Raw genomic sequence first — 25,593 nt, 5'->3', positions numbered from 1 at the left:
TATCACATTTACATTAGTATTCAGACCCTTTACTTAGTACTTTTTTGAAGCCCCTTTGGCAGCGATTACAGCCTTGTGTCTTCTTGGGTATGACGCTACAAGCTTGTATTTGGGGAGTTTCTCCCATTCTTCTCTGCAGATCCTCTCAAAATCTGTCAGGTTGGATGGGGAGCGTCACTGCACAGCTATTTTCAAGTCTCTCCAGAGATGTTCGATCGAGTTCAAGTCCAGGCTCGTGCTTGGCCACTCAAGGACATTGAGACTTGTCCCAAAGCCACTCCTGCGTTGCCTTGGCCGTGTGCTTAGGATCGTTGTCCTGGTGGAAGGTGAACCTTCACCCCAGTCTGAGGTCCTGAGCTCTCTGGTGAAGGTTTTCATAAAGCATTTCTCTGTACTTTGCTCTGTTCATCTTTCACTCGATCCTGACTAGTCTCCCAATCCCTGCCATTGAAAAAAATCCCCACAACATGATGCTGCCACCACCATGCTTCACCGTAGGGATGGTGCCAGGTTTCCTCCAGATGTGACGCTTGACATTCAGGCCAAAGAGTTCAATCTTGGTTTCATCAAACCAGAGAATCTTGTTTCTCATGGTCCGACAGTCCTTTCGGTGCCTTTTGGAAAACTCCAAGCCGGCTGTCATGTGCCTTTTACTGAGGAGTGGCTTCCATCTGGTCACTCTACCATATAGGTCTGATTGGTAGAGTGCTGCAGAGATGGTTGTCCTTCGGGAAGTTTCTCCCATCTCCACAGAGGAGCTCTGGAGCTCTGTCAGAGTGACCATTGGGTTCTTGGTCAACTCCCTGACCTAGGCCCTTCTTCAACGATTGCTCAGTTCGGCCAGGCAAGCCAGCTCTAGGAAGAGTATTGGTGGTTCCAAACTTCTGGATGGAGGCCACTGTGTTCTTGGGGACGTTCAATGCTGCAGAAATGTTTTGGTACCCTTCCCCAGATCTGGACCTTGACGCAATAATGTGTTGGAGAGCTATGGGCAATTCCTTTGAATTCAAGGCTCGGTTTTAGCTCTGATGTGCACTGTCAACTGTGGGACCTTATATCGACAGCCTTTCCAAATCATGTCCAATCAATTGAATTTACCACAGGTGGACTCCAATCACGTTGTAGAAACATGTCAAAGATGATCAAGAGAAACAGGATGCACCTGAACTCAATTTCGAGTCTCATAGCAAAGTGTCTGAATAGTTATGTAAATAAGATTTTTTATTTTTAATACATTTGCAATTTTTGCTTTGTCATTATGGGGTATTGTGTGTTGATTGATGAGGGGTAAAAAATATTTGATTAATTTTAGAATAAGGCTGTAACATAACAAAAGTTGGAAAAAGTCAAGGAGTCAGAATACTTTCCGAATACAGACATGGGGCTTTACCTGTAAAGTACCGTCTTTCTGCAGGTTCAGGTTTCTGTCTCAATGGGTTAGGAGGTAGAAATGCAGCAATTTATTTGCTCAACACCTAGTCCTGTTACAATATGTAAAGGCCCAGTCAGTGAGTCATCAGAGTATACTGTAGGTGCGGCTGGCTGCAGCCCCTTATGACTGCCTAGCTTCAGACAGCCTGATTTATCCACAAAGAGCTTTATAATAAGTTGCAGTGGGAGAAAGCACAATTACAAGCAATGGACGTATACTTGACAATATATTAGAGGTAGTTTGAAGTGTGTTATTTTGTATCAAGTCAATAGGAAGTCGCATAGGCCTAAGCTGCCACATACAGTTGAAGTCTGTAGATACTTTTGTACCTGTTTCCTCCAGCATCTTCACAAGGTCCTTTGCTGTTGTTCTGGAATTGATTTGCACTTTTCGCACCATGGTGTTTATACTTGTGCACTATTGTTTGTACAGATGAATGTGTACCTTCAGGTGTTTGGAAATTGCTCCCAAGAATGAACCAGACTTGTGGAGGTCTACAATGTTGTTTCTGTGGTCTTTGCTGATTTCTTTTGATTTTCCCATGATGTCAAGCAAAGAGGCACTGAGTTTGAAGGTAGACCTTGAAATACATCCACAGGTACACCCCCAATTGACTCACATTATGTCAATTAGCCTATCATAAGCTTCTAAAGCCATGACATCTTTTTCTGGAATTTTCCAAGCTGTTTAAAGGCACAGTCAACTTAGTGTATGTAAACTTCTGACCCACTGGAATTGTGATACAGTGAATTATAAGTGAAATAATCTGTCTGTAAACAATTGTTGGAAAAATTACTTGCGTCATGCACAAAGTGGATGTCCTAACCGACTTGCCAAAACTATAGTTTGTTAACAAGAAATTTGTGGAGTGGTTGAAAAACGAGTTTTAATGACTCCAACCTAAGTGTATGTAAACATCCGACTTCAACTGTAGTTGAAATGATACACAGCAGTGCAGCAGTGTACAATGATACAATGTAGCATCAGCTACATAGACCAAGTCTAATTAAAGCTAACATATCTCACAGCAAAACTGCAAGGAGTCAACACTGTATCACATCAGTTTCTTCCCTGAAGGTAGAGTTGCCCTTAAAACAGATGTAATAAAGAAAACTCCAATCTGCATTGTGTGGTGCTGTTATAGGCCTACTGTAAAGTATCAATTCTGTTTAGCATGGCTCAAACCTTACATCCTAGATTGAGGAAAAGGAGAAAACAAACTGACCATGGCCTCTATTGATTGACATTCCATTAGTGAACTTCAATTAGCACACTGCTTTAAGCCCTAGAACTCGACCGACCATTAGAACACTGCTTTAAGCCCTAGAACTCGACCGACCATTAGAACACTGCTTTAAGCACTTTAACCCGTCCGACCACTAGCACACTGCTTTAAGCCCTAGAACTCGACCAACCGTTAGAACACTGCTTTAAGCCCTAGAACTCGACCGACCACTAGCACACTGCTTTAAGACCTATACAGATCCCTGACAAACCAATGGACTCAGCATTTTTACAAAACAATTTGTATCCATGTTTCCTATATAGTGTACAACTTTTTTTTATCAGAACCCTATTATCACATTATGCTCTGCAGAACCCCAACGAACCATAACGGGTTCATCCCAACATAACCTGTGTATCCCAAATGGCACCCTTTCCCAAGAAGTGCACTATAAAAGGAATAGGGTGCCATTATGGACGCAGCCTGGCAGACCATAATGGGGTCTCTCTCTGTGAGATCAAGGCTGCCCTGTTCTTACCTCTCTCATGCATTGCCCTGCTGCCTGGCCAAGTGATGGAATTGGGAGGTAATAAGGTGTCACATCTAAAGACATATGGTGAATGTCTTTCGTCTGTAGCCTTAGCTGATACATTGCTGGCAGTAAGGAATCCAGTGCTTGTCTGTCCTAATGAGTAATTACTTGGTAATAGCCTAGAGAAATGGCACAGGTTCTCTCTTTCAGAGGCACCTGTTACTATGTTCCCCATGATGATGTAAACAGTAAACCATCTATTGAATCTGTGTTCTTTGAGCTCTCTACCTCTCCACAAGAACAAAAGGCTAAACCTAAATATGGTTGTGCTGTACATGGGCTAATATGAACATACTGTACAATCAAGAGGTGTTTGCCAGGAGGGTGGATGGAGTGAAAGAAGAGAGGTTGTCCCATGCTGTTCCATGCATTACATCACTAATACATGCATTATCTGAAATATATTGCTATTCCACGAATGCACACAGGCCTACATGCAAGCATAAACACAATACACACAAATATAAACAGCTCATTTTAAATTCTTCACATTTACAAATGATGCATTAATTAATCCAACATACTTTTTCTTGAGTGTTGACTTGACCAACAATAGAGCACTCCGTTCCCATTTATGAAGAGCACTGCTCAGTTCATCCCTTTACAATGAAACAGCAGACCCAGCAACAAGAGATGGTGCCCAACGAGTCAGTCCCGTGCCAGGCAAAGATCGTCACTGTGTTCCAGGCTCCATGAATGTTCGGTTCGGTTACGGCGCGATGGAGAAGGATGAGGAAACGATGTTTCCCCCCCAAAAAAGATCACTCGATGCCTGCTAGGCTACATAACGTCCTGCACACAATATCTACCGCAATTATTGTCGAAATTATCAAATCCCCCTTCTGGCCGGAACAAGTGTGGTATGATGAGTGTCAGAGATTAATAATTGAACAAATGCTGCATCTTTAGTCAATCAATCAGGAGTGCGTTCGATTTCTGACAGGTTATAGGCTAAATCAGATGTGTTTTACTTATTTAATTCCCATATCCAGAATACCTATCTCACAAACGTCCTTGCCGCGGTGTTGATTATATTTTCTTTCCTCCGTCTAGTCTCCACGTCCTCTTCTGGCTTGCTGCAGTAGCTCAATAGCACGCAGTACCGTTATCTTGCCGGTCAGTGCCTCTCTGGCACGCCCGTCGGTCTGTGTTTCAGGGCGTTACTGGCAGGTTTTGCGAGGAGATAGTCCACAGGAAGCCCAGGCTGAATGCTTTAAAGAGCCATGATGATGTGATTATTGTGTTTTATGTGTAGGACACATATGGATCGGGCTTATGGGTTTTCACCTGAATGAAATCAAAAAGCTTTGATAGACCCCACACAAAGTTGTATTATGGGGTGCCAACAGTAGTTTAGAAATGCGATTAACATATTACACAGCATAATAACACTTGAATATTTGTGCAATTACAAACATTTATCGCCCTATTTTTACTATTCCTTATTGGGCATAACGATTTGGAATGATTTGGCACATAGCCTATAAGGATTGACGACCACGTCGTAGCCTATGCCTGTGTGTTGCCCATAGCTACAAAAAAATCCGATTGAAAAGTCGATACACCAATCCATTGTTTGTTTATTTCATCTTAGTGATGTAAGCAATACAAACGTACGCTGTAGGCTATCGAATGCACCCACCGATGTGAATTTATCCGCGCGCGGTCTCTTTAAAGACCGCACCTGCGCATCTGTCTGGTGCTGATGCTGCAGTGCCCGGGTTATTTTCGGTGAAACAGTCGGGGTTACTCCCGTTCAAATAACGCCCTAAAAATCACTCCGTGGGAAGAAACCAAAACATATTTGGTCTGTGTTTTTTTCGCCAGCCAACGTTGAATATTAGCCTATAAGCAATTATGTCATGCTCGTCTTGAGCGGGGATAAAGTACTTTACGCGTGTGGATGCTTGCAAAGATACGGTCTTATTCGTCTTTAAATAGTTAGCCTGTTTAAAAAGATAGTGGACCATCACAATTATCATTGTGTAACTAAGTCCAATGATACGAGTAATGGCTGCAATTGCAGTTATTCCGTACAATAGCCCTATAATTAAATAAGAAAATATAAATACAATGAATAACCATTCTAGACATTTCTGTTTAAGAAAATACTAGGCCTACTCCCCTCTTCTGGTGTAATTTGCTGTGACTTTGTGCATCATAGATAAAGTCAGTAATTGGTCTAAGATGAATATATTCATATGGAACAGCTGACCTATAAAGATGCACTCCTTACATTTGCATAGGAACGATTTCATAATACCGTTTTTTTATAGCGTTGGTGCAATTTTCACAAGTATGTGGTACATTGTCAAACTCTTAGTACAAAGCTCAAAACAGATTATCAAAAAGCCAATTGTTGAAACTAAGGACAGTATACATTGACTAAGGACATTACACTAAATCAGTCACTTTTTTTCACCAAAACTAATCAGTGTTATCTAGAAATACATGTTTGACATTGCAATACATGTTAATATAAAGTAATTGCCTTTCACAATGCAATGCTCATATTACTTTTGATATGATTCTCTCTTTTGTTAAGACATTTCACCATTACTTAATCTGACTGCTCTTGATGATCACTTAAACTTTTGGTAAACCTATAGATTTTACAGATACATATTTCTACAGATTGAGAGCTAAATAATGAAAATGTCAAATAGAAACATGAAAAATATATACACATACTTGAATGTACTTCTATGATTATGACTTTACTTCACAGTAAGTAAAAAAAAAAAACTGATAGACAAGATATACTATATACAACAGATATACTGCATGTAACAAATCAAATAAAAGTTTATTGGTTGCGTACACAGATTATCTGATGTTACAGCAGTTGCAGTGAAATGCTTCTGTTTCTAGCCCCTCTACAATGCAGTAATACAACATCCAAATCATCCAGAAAGTCCAAAACAAATAATAAATGCATCCCCAATACACAGAGTGTTCAAAAGACAGTGTTCTTTCTATGACTGATCAGGTAAAAGCTATGATCCCTTATTGATGTCACCTAAATCCAATTCAAATCAGTGTAGATGAAGGGGAGGAGACCGGTTAAATAATGATTTTTAAACCTGGAGACAATTGAGACATGGATTGCATATGTGCGCTACTCAGAGGTTGAATGGGCAAGACAAAACACTTACAGTGCCTTCGGAAAGTATTTGAACCCCTTGACTTTTTCCATATTTTGGTAGGTTACAGCCTTGTTCTAAAATGTATGAAATTGTCTTTTTCCCCCCTCAATCTACACACAATATCCCATAATGACAAAGGAAAAACAGGATTAATTTTGTTTTGCAAATTTATAAAGAAATAAATGTAAATATCACATTACCATAAGTATTCAGACCCTTTATTCAGTACTTTGTTGAAGCAACTTTGCCAGCGATTACAGCCTTGAGTCAAAAAAAAAAATCTAAATCAAATTTATTTGTCACATACACATGGTTAGCAGATGTTAATGCGAGTGTAGTGAAATGCTTGTGCTTCTAGTTCCGACAATGCAGTAATAACCAACGAGTAATCTAACAATTCCAAAACTACTACCTTATACACACACAAGTGTAAAGGGATAAGAATATGTACATAAAGATATATGAATGAGTGATGGTACAGAACGACATAGGCAAGATGTAGTAGATGGTATCGAGTACAGTATATACATGAGATGAGTAATGTAGGGTATGTAAACAAAGTGGCATAGTTTAAAGTGGCTAGTGATACATGTATTACATAAAGATGCAGTAGATGATAGAGTACAGTATATACATATACATATGAGATGAATAATGTAGGGTATGTAAACATTATATTAAGTAGCATTGTTTAAAGTGGCTAGTGATATATTTTACATCAATTTCCATCCATTCCCATTATTAAAGTGGCTGGAGTTGAGTCAGTGTGTTGGCAGCAGCCACTCAATGTTAGTGGTGGCTGTTTAACAGTCTGATGGCCTTGAGATAGAAGCTGTTTTTCAGTCTCTCGGTCCCTGCTTTGATGCACCTGTACTGACCTCACTTATGGATGATAGCGGGGTGAACAGGCAGTGGCTCGGGTGGTTGTTGTCCTTGATGATCTTTATGGCCTTCCTGTGACATTGGGTGGTGTAGGTGTCCTTGAGGGCAGGTAGTTTGCCCCCGGTGATGCGTTGTGCAGACCTCACTACCCTCTGGAGAGCCTTACGGTTGTGGGCGGAGCAGTTGCCGTACCAGGAGGTGATACAGCCCGACAGGATGCTCTCGATTGTGCATCTGTAGAAGTTTGTGAGTGTTTTTGGTGACAAGCCGAATTTCTTCAGCCTCCTGAGGTTGAAGAGGCGCTGCTGCGCCTTCTTCGCGATGCTGTCTGTGTGGGTGGACCAATTCAGTTTGTCCGTGATGTGTACGCCGAGGAACTTAAAACTTACTACCCTCTCCACTACTGTCCCATCGATGTGGATAGGGGGGGTGCTCCCTCTGCTGTTTCTTGAAGTCCACAATCATCTCCTTAGTTTTGTTGACCGTTGAGTGTGAGGTTATTTTCCTGACACCACACTCCGAGGGCCCTCACCTCCTCCCTGTAGGCCGTCTCGTCGTTGTTGGTAATCAAGCCTACCACTGTAGTGTCGTCCGCAAACTTGATGATTGAGTTGGAGGCGTGCGTGGCCACGCAGTCGTGGGTGAACAGGGAGTACAGGAGAGGGCTCAGAACGCACCCTTCTGGGGCCCCAGTGTTGAGGATCAGCAAGTGGAGATGTTGTTACCTACCCTCACCACCTGGGGGCGGCCCGTCAGGAAGTCCAGTACCCAGTTGCACAGGACGGGGTCGAGACCCAGGGTTTCGAGCTTGATGACGAGTTTGGAGGGTACTATGGTGTTAAATGCTGAGCTGTAGTCGATGAACAGCATTCTCACATAGGTATTCCTCTTGTCCAGATGGGTTAGGGCAGTGTGCAGTGTGGTTGAGATTGCATCGTCTGTGGACCTATTTGGGCGGTAAGCAAATTGGAGTGGGTCTAGGGTGTCAGGTAGGGTGGAGGTGATATGGTCCTTGACTAGTCTCTCAAAGCACTTCATGATGACGGAAGTGAGTGCTACGGGGCGGAAGTCGTTTAGCTCAGTTACCTTAGCTTTCTTGGGAACAGGAACAATGGTGGCCCTCTTGAAGCATGTGGGAACAGCAGACTGGGATAAGGATTGATTGAATATGTCCGTAAACACACCAGCCAGCTGGTCTGCTCATGCTCTGAGGGCGCGGCTGGGGATGCCGTCTGGGCCTGCAGCCTTGCGAGGGTTAACACGTTTAAATGTTTTACTCACGTTGGCTGCAGTGAAGGAGAGTCCGCATGTTTTGGTAGCGGGCCGTGTCAGTTGCACTGTATTGTCTTCAAAGCGGGCAAAAAAGTTGTTTAGACTGCCTGGGAGCAAGACATCCTGGTCTGTGACGGGGCTGGTTTTCTTTTTGTAAATCCGTGATTGACTGTAGACCCTGCCACATACCTTTTGTGTCTGAGCCGTTGAATTGAGATTCTACTTTGTCTCTATACTGACGCTTAGCTTGTTTGATTGCCTTGCGGAGGGAATAGTTACACTGTTTGTATTCGGTCATGTTTCCGGTCACCTTGCCCTGATTAAAAGCAGTGGTTCACATTTGGGTATGACGCTACAAGCTTGGCACACCTGTATTTGAGGGAGTTTCTCCCATTCTTCTCTGCAGATCCTCTCAAGCTCTGTCAGGTTGGATGGGGAGCGTTGAAGCACAGCTATTTTCAGGTCTCTACAGAGATGTTCTATCGGGTTCAAGTCCGGGCTCTAGCTGGGCCACTCAAGGACATTCAGAGACTTGTCCTGCAGTAACTCCTGCGTTGTCTTGGCTGTGTGCTTAGCATCGTTGTCCTGTTGGAAGGTGAACCTTCACCCCAGTCTCAGGTCCTGAGCTCTTTGGAGCAGGTTTTCATCAAGGATCGCTCTGTACTTTGCTCCATTCATCTTTTCTTCGATCCTGACTAGTCGCCCAGTCTCCGAAAAACCGCCATGCTTCCCCGTAGGGATGGTGCCAGGTTTCCTCCAGATGTGACGCTTGGTATTCAGGCCAAAGAGTTCAATCTTGGTTTCATCAGACTAGAGAATCTTGTTTCTCATGATCTGAGAGTCTAGGTGCCTTTTGGAAAACTCCAAGCGGTTTGTCACGTGCCTTTTACTGAGGAGTGGTTTCCGTCTGGCCACTCTACCATAAAGGCCTGATTGGTGGAGTGCTGCAGAGATGCTTGTTCTCCCTGACCAAGGCCTGTCTCCCCCGATTGCTCAGTTTGGCTGGGCAGCTAGCTCTAGGAAGAGTCTTGGTGGTTCCAAACTTCTTCCATTTAAGAATGATGGATGCCACTGTTCTTGGGGACATTCAATGCTACAGAAATGTTTTTTTTACCCTTCCCCAGATAAGTGCCTCGACACAATTCTTTCTTGGAGCTCAACAGACAATTCCATCTACCCCATGGCTTGGTTTTTGCTCTGACATGCACAGTCAACCTTATATAGACAGGTGTGTGCCTTTCCAAACCATGTCCAATCAATTGAATTTACCACAGGTGGGCTCCAATCAAGTTGTAGAAACATCAAGGATGATCAATGGAAACAGGATGCACCTGAGCTCAATTTTAAGTCTCATAGCAAAGGGTCTGAATACTTAAGGTATTTCCATTTTTTATAATTTAGCAAAAATGTCTAAAAACCTGTTTTCACTTTGTCATAATGGGGTCTTGTGTGTAGATTGCTGAGGATGAAAAAATAATACATTTTGGAATAAGGCTGTAACTTAAGAAAATGTGGAAAAAGTCAATGGGTCTGGACACTTAGTGCCTTCGAACGGGGTATGGTAGTAAGTACCAGGCGCACTGGTTTGGAGTATGTCAAAAACTGCAACGCTGCTAGGATTCACGCTCAACAGTTTCCTGTGTGTATCAAGAATGGTCCATCACACAAAGGACACGCAGCCAACTTGACAACTGTGGGAAGGATTGGAGTCAACATGGGCCGGCATCCCTGTGGAACGTTTGACACCTTGTAGAGTCCATGCCCAAAGGATTGAAACTGTTCTGAAGGCAAAATGGGGTGCAACTCAATATTACGTAGGTTTTCATGTATCCAAAATTAAGCTGCTAAAAATAAATAAAAAAATGGGGGTGGGTCACACCACTTTACTAAAATTGCATTGGCCAATACAGTACTCTAATACCATAATACAGTATATTCCATTTACGTAACACACACTTATATCCAAAGTGACAACACTCCACATTTTGGTATGTGACCCCAATACATAAGTACCATACAATAATGTAAAATACAATATTGATGTAAGATGTATGACTGCCATCCCCATAAGCGTACCACTCTCCTTCAAGCCATGGATGAGGCATGCAATGATTTTCACCCAGACCTATGTGTGGCTTGGAGTCGCCATGCCAAAAGGTTTTACCCCAGGTGCATGAAAGATGAGGATGCTCAAGACAGGTTTGATGCAAACTAGCACCTGCTAAACATTGTATTTCATTTGATTACATTGTGAAAGGTGTCTTCAATGATCACCCCTGGGATAGAAATGGAAATGTGATGTTCAGTCAATTTTAAAATGGGTAGTGCAAGTACATTGCCTAATGTGAAAACAGTGTTTGTGAAAACAGTGTAATTTACAGTACTGTAGCATACTACATACATTCAAAGTTATCTTATATTTTTTCCTATTACATTAATGGTTGTTAAAATAATTAGTCATTATGTTGTGTTTTGGTGATTAAACCAATGTATTTCACAATAGGATTATATTGTGGCTCAATGGTTGTGTGGTATGTCTCCCCCCCCAAAAATGAATGCACAATGAAAGCTTTTGAACATAAGACTGGCTGCGTTACAAATGTTATAAGTTTGGAGTTTTGTCCTAAGAGTTTTGAAAATTCACCACATACTTGTGAAAATAGTACCAAGCGATAAAAAAGAACTAAGAAACTGTGTTGCACCAGTTTCCAAGCCTTTAATGTTTTGGTGTTGGGACTGCAGCAACACCATGTGGTTATTATAGATATTAACACAGTCATGGGTTATTTTGAGATTGTTGACATTGAGCACAACACAGCAATGCTAGGAAAAGCTTTAACAATAATATATCATGTTTTGGCCAGTATTGAAACTCTGGATTCTGGAAAACTGCAGAAAAACATGTTTCAACAATACAGTCATTGCAAAGCCTTCAGAAAACTGCTAATTTAAATAAGGATATTAATGCATTAGAATAGAGCATAAAGCTCCCCGAGGTTATATCTGAGGAAGGATTAAGTCCACTTAGTGTCCACTGTCTCCAGGCTCTTTACCTTTATATTGTATTCACCTCATATTTCACCATGCCATCTGAGGGAACACAGGATCAGAGGGCGAAGATAGATCATTACTCAACGTCAATGCAGATTTCTGCTTTATTATATCAATGACAAGCTAACATCACTTTCTATTCACAATATGCTTGAAGAATGGCCTTGTGAAAAAAGTTCTTAAATGGAGCAAAAGGGAACATTTGAAAGAAAAGCTATTTTCTTAGGAGTCTTGATTTGTCATACGCGTGAGTTCTTAAAGAGCGTGTTGACCTTATTCCACAATGCCTTTTGCTGAATAGATAAATAAGAAACATAAACTATGGCAACATGGGGCTGGAATGTGCTCAAACGGGGATCACTGGAGTCAGGTACAGTTGAAGAAGTGCTCTTGTGTGTGTGTGTGTGACAAAGCAAGAGACATCTGGATTTGAGACGCAGGTAGTATCATCATAATGGCACCAGGACTTACAACTCTCCTCTCTGTGGCTCTTCTGCAGCTGTTGATACTGGGGACACTCGCACAGGGAGGTGAGTTCCAATTATATTTATTGGGTGCTCTGACATATTACAGCTATAGTGCCACATTCACATCTATATATTGTGTTGCTGTAGGTCATGTCCTGCAAACAGTATCGCTCATGTCGGTTGATTGAATATGAAAGTAAATGTCAGCGTACACATTAAACTGTCACTAATACTACATAATGCTATTACATGTCTTTTAATTTACGGTTATCATGGTTTCATATTGAACACTAAAGAGTACATACCCACTTGAAGGGTCATAATAAGCCTTCATTATCTTGGGTTCTTGTTGCATCTTGTAGGTCCAGTGAGGGTGGCAGTGCCTATCAGGCTGTCTGTGTGAGAGTGAGCTTGTCCAATGGAGAATTGGTTGGTCAGGTCTACTCCAGCTCGGTGGTGGAAGGGGGAGTACTATTGGGGCCCATGAGGAGACTGGAGGACCCAGACCATGACTTTAAGTAAGGAACATTGGTCAGTATTAGCATCATTATTAACACTAAACACATTTAAATACATTTTATTTGACAGAGAAGTCTATGTAATCTCTTGTATCTTGTACATTTTCAGGCTTAATTCGTATACATTTTACAATGACATACTTCCAGAAATCAAAGTAAATTTCTCTTATCAAAATGTTGTACGGTATGGTCAGTCATCATAGCCTATCCTGCCTTGTTGTGCATGATGAACTTACACTTGTTGCTCTCCATTTAATAGGTTCACAGAGAAAGAGTTACCCAGACTTTGGGCTGCCCCTGGAAGCGTGTGAATTGAGTGGCTGGAAATGAGGCCAATCAGACCTCCTGGGAGCTAGTGTCAGAGTGGATGCAGGTTCTTGCGGGTCTAAAACAGTGCTTATGAATCATCTCTTATTCTTCTGTTCTCCCAGTATGTACAACACTATTCCATTCTGTGTGTAATAAGCAGTTGTTAGCATAGCATTACTCAGACAAAATAATGTTTGACTTGGTCATGTTCATTTCATTGCAGGAGTTGGCTGCTACAAACGCAAAGAAAACAAACATATCCTGAGGCTCAGCTCTTGATCTAAACAAACATAATTAAATAGAATGGATTCAAAATAGAATGAATCTAGATCCATGGTCTAAACACAGAGTTGGATTTATAAGACAATGACAAATCATCAACAACTAACATTGTTAGTGAGGAAGCACCTTTGACTTTGGACAACCATCTACGTCTGGGTAAGTCTTAAGCAATACAGACAGTCCAACCAATGGCTGTAACACAAGGACAAATGAAGACACACTTTGTTAATATTGTATATCCCCATCCATTTGAGTTTGAGTTTATTTTTATTTTTACAGGGACAGTGCACATTAATCAACGTTTCAGTAAAAGTGCCGGTTTTAGCCAGCCGGCTAATTTTCAACCGCAGTCCCTGGGCAGGTTATTAAAAACAATTACAATATAGACAATAGCAACATAGAACAAGCAAGACATAGCAACATAGGACAAGCAAGACATGGCATACAGACAGAGCAACATAGGACAAGCAAGACGTAGCATACAGACAGAGCAACATAGAACAAAAAGCAGCAAGACAAAATTCATAAAAGCAACAAAGTGTTTCCACACCTCACAAGCTACAGACAACAGACAACATGGAAAGCGGCAACACACAGCTAGGGACCATGTTCACAAATCTGATTGACCTTTAGCCATGTCTTCAAGCATTTTGTGAAAGTGTGATATGTGGTGCAGTTATGTGTGTCTGATGGCAGTGTATTCCAGACATGGGAAGCTCTCACAGAGAATGCAGATTTACTAAAGGTGCTTTTCCTTAGGGGAACTATACAGTCACCTCTCATGGCAGACCTTGTGGATCTGCTGCCATATGTCTGGGTTTTCTGTTTAACAAAAATATTGAGTGGAGGGGGAGCCAGGCCATTAAGGATCTTGAATACAAGACATGTGTCGGTGTATTGCACAAGATTTTCCCAACTCAAGAGCTCATGCTTTCTAAGGATGTGACAATGATGATGGCTATTGGGCTTCCTATCAAGCACTTTGAGAGCCTGTTTGTAGACAGACTGAATAGGTTTTAATGTTGTACAGCAAGCTTGGGCCCAACTAGTCAAGCAGTATGTTAAGTGGGGGAGTATCATAGATTTGAAGTACAGTTTTGCTACCTCTGTAGTCAAACAATTTCGTATAAATCGGAAATTAGCTAGGTTGAATTTGGTTATTTGAATTACCTTTTTCACATGCTTTTTAAAAGAGAGGTTGGAATCAAGTATGATGCCAGGGTACTTAAAATCGGATACCACCTGGAGCTTCTCCCCTGACACATAGACATCTGGCTCAGTAGCATCTGTTGCCCTCTTTGTGAAGAACATGCAAACAGTTTTTTCACATTGAGATGCAGACACGAGTCACTGAGCCACTTTGTAACCTGGACCATTACAGTAGTGAGTTCTTGTGCAGCTTGTTGTTTGCTCTTTGCATGCACATATATCACTGTATCATCTGCATACATTTGAACTTCAGACCCAGTACAGACAGAAGGCAGATCATTAATGTACAGGCTGAACAGGAGGGGCCCCAGTATTGACCCTTGGGGCACGCCCACATCATAGCTACGAGTGGGCGACAGCTCATTGCTCACTCTGACACACTGAGTTCTGCCTTCAAGGTATGATTTCATCCATCTCAAGGCATCAGGGGAAAAGTTGAACTTGGACAATTTTGTGATGAGAATCTCATGGTTAACAGTATCAAAAGCCTTCCTTAGGTCCAGAAACACAGCCCCAACAGCACCCCCTTTGTCCATCTTGGACTTCACATTTTCCAGAAGAAAGCAGTTGGCCGTTTCTGTGGAGTGTTTCGCTCTGAAGCCAAACTGCATGGAGTGTAATGTGAAGGGGCTGTTGTTGAGGTGGGCAATCCGTTGTTCTGCTACACACTTTTCAACAACCTTTGACACCACAGGTAGTATACTAATGGGCCTGTAGTTACTCACGTCGGCAGGGTCGCCTGATTTAAAGATGGCCGTTATTATGGCCAACTTCCATACCCTTATCCCATATCCAACACCCCGAGACCAATAGATGTGTTGGTGACCTTAGTAATGGGGCCAATGAGTGACTCTTTGTAGTTAAGAAAGTCCAGCCCAAACACATCTTTGGCTTTAGAGTTCTTTAGTGAGCTAATCACCTTGTTCACCTTTGACTCAGAAACCTTCCTTATGATGAAGACCGGTTGAGTGTCATTCACTAGCACTGAGCCCAAGAAACCAGTGGAGGGGTTCTGTGTCAGTACCCTGACAGAGTCAATAAAGTAGGAATTGAAGGCTATTGCTATTTTGACTGCATCCTGTGTTAGATTGTTATTCACCATGATTTCTAGTCTTTTTGCAGTGTTACTATGGTCTTTCCCTGTTAACTTTTTTAGATTCTCCCATATCAATTTAGAATTTCCCTTTGCTTCACCAATTATGTTAATAAAAAAGTTTGCCTTGGCCTGTCTTGATTTCTTTCATCACCTTATTTCTCAACATGGTAAACCTACGTCTGTCATGCTCTAATTTAGATTTTAAGGCTATTTTTAGAGCATAATCTCGTAATTAAGAATTAATAATTTAGAAATACACATTGCATATTATGTATTCCAAGCTATCCCCACATGCAGTACAGTAAACATGCTGTTAGATAGTTAACCTGGTCCTCCTCTCTGACTTCCACCGAAACCTCTACTCTCCTTTGGGCTGCGGTGGGTAACAAGATTAAGGTCTCAGCTCAACAACTAGCTCATTCTAGGTTCCAGGACAGATTGAATGAGCAGGTTGAGCTAAAGGACAACTCGTTAATCCCAACAGAACCTCTACACTAGGAGAGGCCTCCCCCTCTATCGTCAAAACGGTTAATATACGCTGCATGATGAGTCCTTTATGTAGTCAGGGAGTTTGTTTAGGAAACTGAGGAAAAGTAGTGTCTTTACCTCCACTGTGTTCTATACGTTAACCCTATGAGGTTGTTGAGGTTAGGACCGCAGTCTCTCACAACAGACTGTTAGTTCCACAGAGATGTCTCGCTAGGTTTCCCTTTGATCCTCCTTTTGACAGCAGATGAAGCAGCAATAGTCCGACGAGGATTCGAGCATTCCGATTGAGATTCCAATGAGGATCTGTGATGTTAGGCTGTTCACCGATATCCTTGTGATGGTTTTGGAATACATATTCTAGTCACTCAATAGTGGAATTTGTCCGTCTTTTAACCTAAAGATACTTAAAGATAAAATACATTGTGGGGAAGTGTTTGTTGTGTGGGCCAAAGATTTTAGAACTTGTGAAATATGAATGGGTTAACTTAAGTTGGATATCAAATTTAATAAACATGTTGTGAACAAATTATTAACCACACTCTAGAGTACACATTTTTCAAGAACTCAACAAACTCACACCCATTCCACCCATTCATTGAAACGAGCTAATCTTCATTGCCTGCTAGTTGACATGCCCAGTTATTTAGCTATCATCAGTCAATGGACTGTACCACTCAAGGGCGTAAAAGTTTACTACTTACCACAGGCGATGTGGCAATCACACAGGCACGTGTCACAGCGGGTGAACCAGCGCTTCCAGTCAGGATTCATCTTCCTGCAGTTGTCGATGCCGTAGCAGCCCTGCTTAAGAGGCCCCATGTAGGACTTAAGGGGACAGGTGGAGGAGCAGGTAGCTGTTTCTAGCTCCTTCTCAGTGATCTCCACGCGGCCCTGATGACACACCCCTGGCCCAGGGAGAGGGGGGGGACAGGGGTAGAGGGGATGGGGTGTGGAGGAGCAGAGACATGAGGTGTATGTGAGAGAAGGAAAGAAAGGTAAAGGACTTAATATAGTACGATAGTGAGTGTACTAAAAATGTGTTCCCTGAGGTGTTAAGGCAAAATTAATGGTGATCAATAAGCCTGTATGAACAAAAACAGGCTACTCACTGAGACTACTGTGAGCTGGCTACATTCACACAATGACATCGAATGCTACTTCTTCACACCTACAGGGAGTAGTGACCTGTAGTGGAGACAAATTAGTTGGGTCTTTGATCACTATTGAACAAAATGGGCAACTCACTGAGACAGGAGGGTTTGGGGGTCCAGCCTCCATTGGACTGGCAGGCTCGGGCAGGGTCCCCCACCAATAGGAAGCCAGAGCGACAGGCATACCGGACAACTGAGCCCACCCACCAGTCGTTCCCGTACACCATCCCGTTATAGTCCACATCAGGCCTCCCACAGTTCACTGAACCACACAGGACAGAACAAACACCATAGAACAAGAGCAAACAGGACAAACACCATAGAACAAGAGCAAACAGGACAAACACTATAGAACAAGAGCAAACAGGACAAACACTATAGAACAAGAGCAAACAGGACAAACACTATAGAACAAGAGCAAACAGGACAAACACTATAGAACAAGAGCAAACAGGACAAACACTATAGAAAAGCAAACAGGACAAACACCATAGAACAAGAGCAAACAGGACAAACACCATAGAACAAGAGCAAACAGGACAAACACCATAGAACAAGAGCAAACAGGACAAACACCATAGAACAAGAGCAAACAGGACAAACACCATAGAACAAGAGCAAACAGGACAAACACCAAGAGCAAACAGGACAAACACCAGAACAAGAGCAAACAGGACAAACACCATAGAACAAGAGCAAACAGGACAAACACCATAGAACAAACAGAGCAAACAGGACAAACACTATAGAACAAAGCAAACAGGACATAGAACAAGAGCAAACAGGACAAACACCATAGAACAAGAGCAAACAGGACAAACACTATAGAACAAGAGCAAACAGGACAAACACTATAGAACAAGAGCAAACAAACACTAGGAACAAAAACACAAACACTATAGAACATAGAACAAGAGCAAACAGGACAAACACCATAGAACAAGAGCAAACAGGACAAACACCATAGAACAAGAGCAAACAGGACAAACACCATAGAACAAGAGCAAACAGGACAAACACTATAGAACAAGAGCAAACAGGACAAACACTATAGAACAAGAGCAAACAGGACAAACACCATAGAACAAGAGCAAACAGGACAAACACTATAGAACAAGAGCAAACAGGACAAACACCATAGAACAAGAGCAAACAGGACAAACACCATAGAACAAGAGCAAACAGGACAAACACTATAGAACAAGAGCAAACAGGACAAACACCATAGAACAAGAGCAAACAGGACAAACACCATAGAACAAGAGCAAACAGGACAAACACCATAGAACAAGAGCAAACAGGACAAACACCATAGAACAAGAGCAAACAGGACAAACACCATAGAACAAGAGCAAACAGGACAAACACTATAGAACAAGAGCAAACAGGACAAACACTATAGAACAAGAGCAAACAGGACAAACACCATAGAACAAGAGCAAACAGGACAAACACCATAGAACAAGAGCAAACAGGACAAACACTATAGAACAAGAGCAAACAGGACAAACACCATAGAACAAGAGCAAACAGGACAAACACTATAGAACAAAACAGAGCAAAAACAGGACAAACACTATAGAACAAGAGCAAACAGGACAAACACTATAGAACAAGAGCAAACAGGACAAACACTATAGAACAAGAGCAAACAGGACAAACACTATAGAACAAGAGCAAACAGGACAAACAGAGCATGCGCAAAGTAGAGAATAATGACTAATATACTGTATGAGAAGATAAAGATAGTACAATGTATTTCCTATTTTAGTTTGATACATTTCAGTGTACTGACAAATTCATTCATTTCCTGTTGTTAAGGAAAATACAATTTGATAGAATTTTTATGTAATTATGATGAATGTGCTACACTACAGTGAGAGAGCACGGTACAGCAGATAAAGGTTACATGTGGGAGTGGTACCTCTGCAGAGGGATTTATAGCCAAACCAGCAGCAGTCAGAGTCCCCACAGCGATCCTTCTTCAGTTCCTGGTGTCTCCCCTTACAACCTCCCATACAGATGGGGGCTGTGCCTGACCAGTAGGTGTCATCCACAGGTTCTGGCTCTGGAGTCACCTCTGTCACACCTGAATCAATCATTTCAATTTCATCAGATTACATACATCCTGGAGCTGATTTAAGTCACTTTGGATAAGACAAACCGCTAAATGACTCAAATGTATGTACTGAACCAAGGGTAAACCTCACGAAAGTTATGCACTTTCATTCAATAACCATCACAAGTAATACTGTTCTAGTAAAATATCTTACCGCTACCTTCCTCCTCCATTAACTCAGGCAGCTGTGCGAATACCCCGTGTGAGGACCCCAGGAGCAGAAGCAGCAGTGAGTACAGTCTCATGGTTGCCTGTCTTCTGTCCCTCAGTAGCAGTCTCTACAAGCAGGAGAGGTAAACAACTCAGTTCTGAACCAAAGAAAAAGCATGCATGGATGTTAATGAGTTTCTCTTCAAACTTCCATTTAAATCTCCATAAAAAGGCACAGAAGCATGCCAAGTAGTCTTCAGGTGTTCTGCATGAACTCTATCTGCAGTAGGGTCCAGAGATAGCGACAGAGTAAGGAAGCAGAACACAGTGAGTGCTGCTAACACTAAGCTCCTAGGACTGGTTAATCTTTTAAACACAGCTAACAACAACCCATCCACTACTACCACAGATATAATACTATGTGCTGTGCTTACACAGAGCCATAGCATGGGTTGCAGATATATTCATGTACATTATACAGTTTTGTATGGATGTGCAATTGTAGTGTATAAGAAAAGGAGGCGAGAAATAACAAGATATTGTTATAAGAATGGCTTTCGAGTGCATTGCAATAGCTGCACGACTAGAGCAAAAAGTATTGATTCCATCTCTGCCGTTGAATAGTGTGGCAACAATCAAGAGCCTCAACATCCTATTTCAGTCCTGTACATAGCCTCTCTGTGTCTGCCAGTCTTGTCCATCATTGGAGGAAGTGTCTGACGGGCAACAAGCCGGATGCAAGAGCACCACTAAGTGGATTAGATTCTAGGCCAGAGAATGCTCTCTTTCACACCATGCACACACAGGCACGCACACGCAGTAAATCAATTTCTGTGGGATAATTAAGCGCAAAATATAGATAAGTATTATACACAACGTACTGCTTCACTTGATAGAGAATCATCAGTTCACATCTACATGCAATGTTCTGAAATGTGCATCAAACTAAATATACATGCTCTAAAAAGGTGAGTGACAGCAATGCAAAATACGATACAAGCCAATAAAAAGCACAATCTGTTTATTGCCCAGGACCAAAAAACAAATGTCAAATCAAACAGCTGAGACGTATAATAAAAAGCAGGGTCAATGAGTTAGCCAGCTAACTTAGATAAACAACCAGCAATAACTATTTATTTTCTGGTTATTTTATTTTAACTTGAATCAATTGTATTCAACACATTTTTGTTGTAGCCCTGGACAAGCACACCCGATTCAGCTAATCATCAAACCTTCAATGAGTTGAATTAGATGAAATTCTCCAGAGCAACAAAATTGTGCGTTGTTTGGGTGTATTCGAGGACTGGAGTTGGAAAACACTGAATTAAGGCGTCCTCATGCTTCCCAGCCAAAACAATTTGGAAGAGTTTATGCATATATTAAGATGACATTTTGTGACGTTTTAGAGGCAAGCCGAAGTTCGGAGCCGAAGTTCACACCCCTTTGTCTGTGACTGGTCAACAGTATAGATTCTTGAATAGTCTGTTGTCATTCAACGAGAGACGACTCATTTTCAAGCACATTTTTTCCTTTGAAAAATACTTCACCAAACATCTTAGATATAGAATTGCACGACTAAGATCTCTCCGTCAAAAACATCAAGATTAATTACAGATTTCTTGAGTCATCTTAGATTAATTCTGATTAGACAAACAGTACTATTGTCGCTTTTTTTCAAATTTTTCAAGCAAAGGTCATTTAAGGGTGTATGCGAGCACACTCATTCGGTTAGCCAAGTTTGGCTAGGTGCCAGCCGAACTGAAGCATGCTGACGCCTTTAGACCAACACATTTCAACCCCCCCCAAAAAAAAATATATAACAAGTTATATAAGACTACTTAGTCAGCTGGCTAACTCATTGAACCTGCTTTATAGTATAAACCTATGAAGTCCATTCAGCTCAGCTCAAAGTTGTTCATAATGCAAAACATAGCAACTGTCTTGGTCTCCAACAATGGCGGATCAGACGTTGGAAAACAACTCTTCAGTCCAAGAAATCACATCCACAATATCAACTCCATATCTTCTGACAGAGTGCTATGAGGAGTGTGGGCCCTGCAGTGAGGGCAGGTAAGGCCAGTCCCGCTGGTTAAATCCCAATATTTAGGAGCCACTGTTCACTTCAATCAATACTATGTGAATCCTTGAAGAGTTCCCCCTCCTCATACTCAGTAGACAGGTATGCTAAAAAAACGGTAAAGCTCTCCCGTCCTTCCCTTAGTCCTGGTGCCTCTGTGCTGTGTCACTGCTCACTATCTCAGAGGAACAAGCCATTAGATGAGCAGCATGTCTATGTGAGGGGTTGTAGTGGTTATACCACCTGCATGCCCAGCTGCTGAGCAGTGTCCTGTAGCTGCAGGATCACAGTGTCCTCCTCTGCCTGAGACGAGTCCCCCCCAGTCAAATCATAGAACACACCCTCCTCCTGCTCCCCCTCCAACAGCACCCCTCTCAGCTCCACCTGTACCTCCGTGGAGTGTGCTACTACCCTGGCATCCTCCCCAGGCCCCAGGATATCTGTCCGGGCTGCGTCCTCCCCCTCCCCCTCGTGGCCCTCCGGTCTCTCTCTCATCAGTTGCTCGGTCAGCTCCACACTCTCATAGCGGATCAGCTGCAGACGCATGAAGCCATCCTCATGCTCCCTATACCTGGGAGAGAGAAGGAAGACGGAGGTGTTAGCCACAAGACCAAAATCATGCCCGAACGATGCTCAAGACTTTCTCATTCACCTAGTAATGACTCTGGAGTCTAACTACTTGCATTGAATGAGGCCTTGTTAATACAAACCATCTCCACATAAACATGCTGTTAGATGCAATCTCAACCACATGCACTTTAGAATTGGTTGTCCTAGTATGCTGGCTATAAATGTTACGCTTGCTATGTTGGTACCTGAATCGGGGGTGTCCAGGGGGCCATTTGAACTGGTGCTTCTTGCGGAGGTGGGCAGTGAGGTTGTTTCCTCTAGTGAAGCACTGCTCACAGACATGACACTTGTAGCGAGCCACAAAATCTCCCTGAGTCGTCAACACAAAAAGCAAACATCTTAGAAAATAGGTCACGCATAGTTTTGGAATGGATCACAATTAATAGAGTTGTTTTTTCATGGCTGACACAAACCGTACCGGGCTGGCTTCATATAGTCCTTTTCAGCACATTTCCACCAACTGTGATGGACGCATGACCAGACCAGGCCAGCCCAGCACAGTGCAGCAGTATAAAAAGGATAAACATTTGTAAATATCCCTAACTCACCTCATGTACTTTCTTGTAGTGGTTCTTGATGGAGTGCAGTGAGCGTGTGGTGTAGTCACAGTTGGTGAAGTCACAGCGGTAGGCCGGCTCAGTGCTGTGGGTGTCCAGGTGTTTACGAAGGTCGATCAGGTTCTTACAGCTGAGGAGAGATACACACACACCACAGGAAAGACGGGTTAGGATGGGTTCTGCCCACACTATCGTTAACACTTGCACACACTAAACAGGTACTCCTTCAATATAATTCACTTTCATAATATTGATAGAGTATGGACATGATCTCTGTCAAAAATGGATGGTATTGGCTTATATTACTGACCGGGAGTCCTGGGCATTACCTAACTATTTGCCTAATTTATTAACCTACCTGTACTCGCAGTATTCACAGCTATAAGGCTTCTCGTTGCTATGGCGGAACTTTATGTGGTTCCGCAGTGATGAGGGGGATGGGCAGGTCATGTCACACAATGGACACTTGTAGTGATTTACTAACAGCAGAGAAGGAGAGAGAAGGAAAAAAAGATACAGATCAGAGCACAGTATTACTGGGCATCAAACGACAGCAACGTGTAATAGAAATACAAAGGGAGTTCAAGGGACTGACCATGATTCCTCATGTGGTCCCTCAGTAGTCTCTCTGTTGCAAAGCGTTTGGAGCAGTGGGAGCACTGGAACCTCTGACCTAGGAGACAAGGGACCACAGACACACAGTTATAGTCAGTCATTAAGTAAATGTGTTACTGTGTTATACTCCACAATGTTAGCAACGCCATTAATCCAATCCACCCCTGACCTTCCCCTCTCACCCTCGATGGTGGTCTGCCGTCTGATGTGGTCAAAGAACTTGGTGTTGTTGGCAAACATCCCTCCACAGATTGGGCAGGCCACCACCTTCTCCCCAGTGTGGCTCCGCAGGTGCTCCCGCAGCTTAAAACGCCCTTTAAACGTGGCCTCGCAGTCTGGAGAAAAGTCAGGGGAAAATAAGTACAGGTGATACTCTCAGTAGCAGTTACACTCTGGTTCCATGTCACATGACATCAGTAATAACCTGATTTTACCTATTTTATCCACCCTCAATTCCAAAATAATCACAAAAAACACATCCTTCAACTGAAACACACAAACACCTCTACTTCTCCATGAAAAGTTGTAAACTAGCCTGTGTTAATCACTGTTGACATTTGTACAGGGGTCAGTGGACTCACCCTTCCAGCCACAGCGCACCAAGAGCTCCTTATCAGCAGAGGGTACATCCATACACATACTGTGCATCTCCACATGGCGGTAGAACCACTCTGGGTTGGCAAGGGAGGGATGCTGCAAACGCACACACACAAAAACATGTTACTCTCATAGTAATGAACTTATTAAGACCAACAAATGTGTGAAAACTTCACCACTTAAACTGATATGCTTAAACCGGTCCACTTGAATAGATATGAGCCCATCTAAATGAAAGAGTTGTGTGTGTTTGACTGTTCACGTCCCTGGTCTATGCCCGGCTTAATGCCATGTCTGTCTGTCCACAAGCTTCACATCTAAGCTAGATATAACCCACACCAACAGTGTCTCACCTCACATTGCTCCCACTGGCAGATGAAGTTGTCTGTGATGTCAGGCACGATGTTGCGGTTGTGGAGGCCAATGGTGCAGGTGCCGATGCTGGGCTGGGCCTTGAGTACCCCCTGGCCCCACTGCTTCAGCTTGGTGTGGTAACAGTGGAAATAGACGTGGCGCTTAAACTCCTCGGCACTCTCCACAGAGCAGAACCCACAATCTTTCCATAAACAGCTGTGCTCCTCTAGTGACATAAAACGAACAAGATACATGCATATGGCATTGTACAACATGAGTGTCTTCCACAATAGCCTTTGATAGCTACTTTATCTCAAATAAAAAATAAGGTTAGACTTTTCCTCTCTTATGCATTGTATCTCTCACACAGAGCGTCACTCCACGTCGGAGGTACTGAGTGGCTGTGAAAAGAGAGTAATCCATGCTCCCCTTGCCCGCTCACCAAATGAGTAATTTCCCCCGTCCTCTATGTCCAGCGCCTTGAGGTGACCCTCCACATGCTCGCAGAACTCCTGCATCCGATCGAACGACTCTTGGCAGGACCCCCACTCACACGCCAACTCCAGCAGTGAGTCCTCTTTTCTCGCCCGTTTGCTTGCAGGAGGCATCGAATCTCACACTATACGTTCACATGAACGATCGTGTCTAACGCAAAAAGCTAACCTTCTATGAAAACGAAAATGTCCTTGCTAACAAATGGTAGCTAAGCTAGGAATTAGCAAATGAGCTAACTCACGGCAGTAGTATCCACGTGTGACAACAACGTTATGATGTCGTGTTGAAAAGTAATGTAGCTAGCAAGAAAATATTTTAATGAAAAATCGAAAACAGAATTGCTCAATTATTTAGACTAGAAAGAATAACCAAATATACAGTTGAACTACCCAACCTGGATGTTGTTGGACAAATGTTTCGCAATGAGTTACAGAGCTCCTATCAGAAATCTTCACCTTCTTCTTCGTTGGAATTGGGTTGGCAGGTCGCATTCTACATTCAAGGTGCATACATCGCCAGCTAATGTACTGGAGTGTAAGGCCAGTCAAGGCCTAACTGCATTAAATTCTCTTCATTAGTTCTGTTCCACTACACCCCTTCCGTCCCGTTTCCTCCCCCAACTCAGTGGCGACCCATCATTCAGGGCATGTGGGGTGTTTTGACGCCCACATTTTAATCAATAAAATATATTTTTGGGGCATTAATACATGTCACATATCAGTTTGGAAACCATGTAAAAAATAATATATTTCATTGAGTTAATAAAACCATTTTTGTTTTCTTGAGTAAGGCAGCTCCAAAATGCAGGTGTTTCAGCCAAGCTCTGTGATTTCTGTGGTGGTGGGGCAAGCCAGCAGAAAATACGGAGCGTTGCGCCA

General features: G+C 42.6%; 3 protein-coding genes across 3 annotated transcripts in view; all 3 read right to left on the bottom strand.

The window, feature by feature from the left end:
* abcg4a (ATP-binding cassette, sub-family G (WHITE), member 4a) overlaps nucleotides 1-4,417 on the bottom strand; it is a 44,350-nt gene extending 39,933 nt beyond the window's left edge. The window contains exon 1 of the mRNA XM_024394813.2: nucleotides 3,774-4,417. Coding sequence (XP_024250581.1) covers nucleotides 3,774-3,821 — 48 coding nt within the window. The 5' untranslated portion in view covers nucleotides 3,822-4,417. The remainder of the gene's footprint in view (nucleotides 1-3,773) is intronic.
* An 11,142-nt stretch (nucleotides 4,418-15,559) lies between these two features.
* si:ch211-117m20.4 lies at nucleotides 15,560-20,280 on the bottom strand. Its single transcript, XM_024394815.2, has 5 exons — nucleotides 19,395-20,280; nucleotides 19,046-19,210; nucleotides 17,216-17,383; nucleotides 16,672-16,875; nucleotides 15,560-16,373 (listed from the first exon to the last, which is right to left on the bottom strand). The coding sequence occupies exons 1-5, from the start codon at nucleotides 19,483-19,485 to the stop codon at nucleotides 16,360-16,362; spliced, it is 642 nt and encodes a 213-aa protein (XP_024250583.1). The 5' UTR covers nucleotides 19,486-20,280; the 3' UTR covers nucleotides 15,560-16,359.
* Nucleotides 20,281-20,394: 114 nt separating this feature from the next.
* On the bottom strand, nucleotides 20,395-25,280 carry LOC112228985 (histone H4 transcription factor). The gene is made up of 9 exons (XM_024394814.2): nucleotides 24,663-25,280; nucleotides 24,220-24,446; nucleotides 23,851-23,962; nucleotides 23,452-23,604; nucleotides 23,250-23,327; nucleotides 23,013-23,133; nucleotides 22,646-22,784; nucleotides 22,283-22,407; nucleotides 20,395-22,038 (listed from the first exon to the last, which is right to left on the bottom strand). Exons 1-9 carry the CDS (start codon nucleotides 24,826-24,828, stop codon nucleotides 21,702-21,704), a joined length of 1,458 nt encoding a protein of 485 aa, XP_024250582.1. The 5' UTR covers nucleotides 24,829-25,280; the 3' UTR covers nucleotides 20,395-21,701.
* Between the last annotated feature and the right edge of the window lie 313 nt (nucleotides 25,281-25,593).

Source organism: Oncorhynchus tshawytscha, linkage group LG30 (assembly GCF_018296145.1).
Source record: "Oncorhynchus tshawytscha isolate Ot180627B linkage group LG30, Otsh_v2.0, whole genome shotgun sequence".
In the NCBI taxonomy this organism is placed as follows: domain Eukaryota; kingdom Metazoa; phylum Chordata; class Actinopteri; order Salmoniformes; family Salmonidae; genus Oncorhynchus; species Oncorhynchus tshawytscha.
The sequence above is the reverse complement of the archived record's forward strand: the minus strand, read 5'-3'. Positions and strand labels throughout refer to the sequence as shown.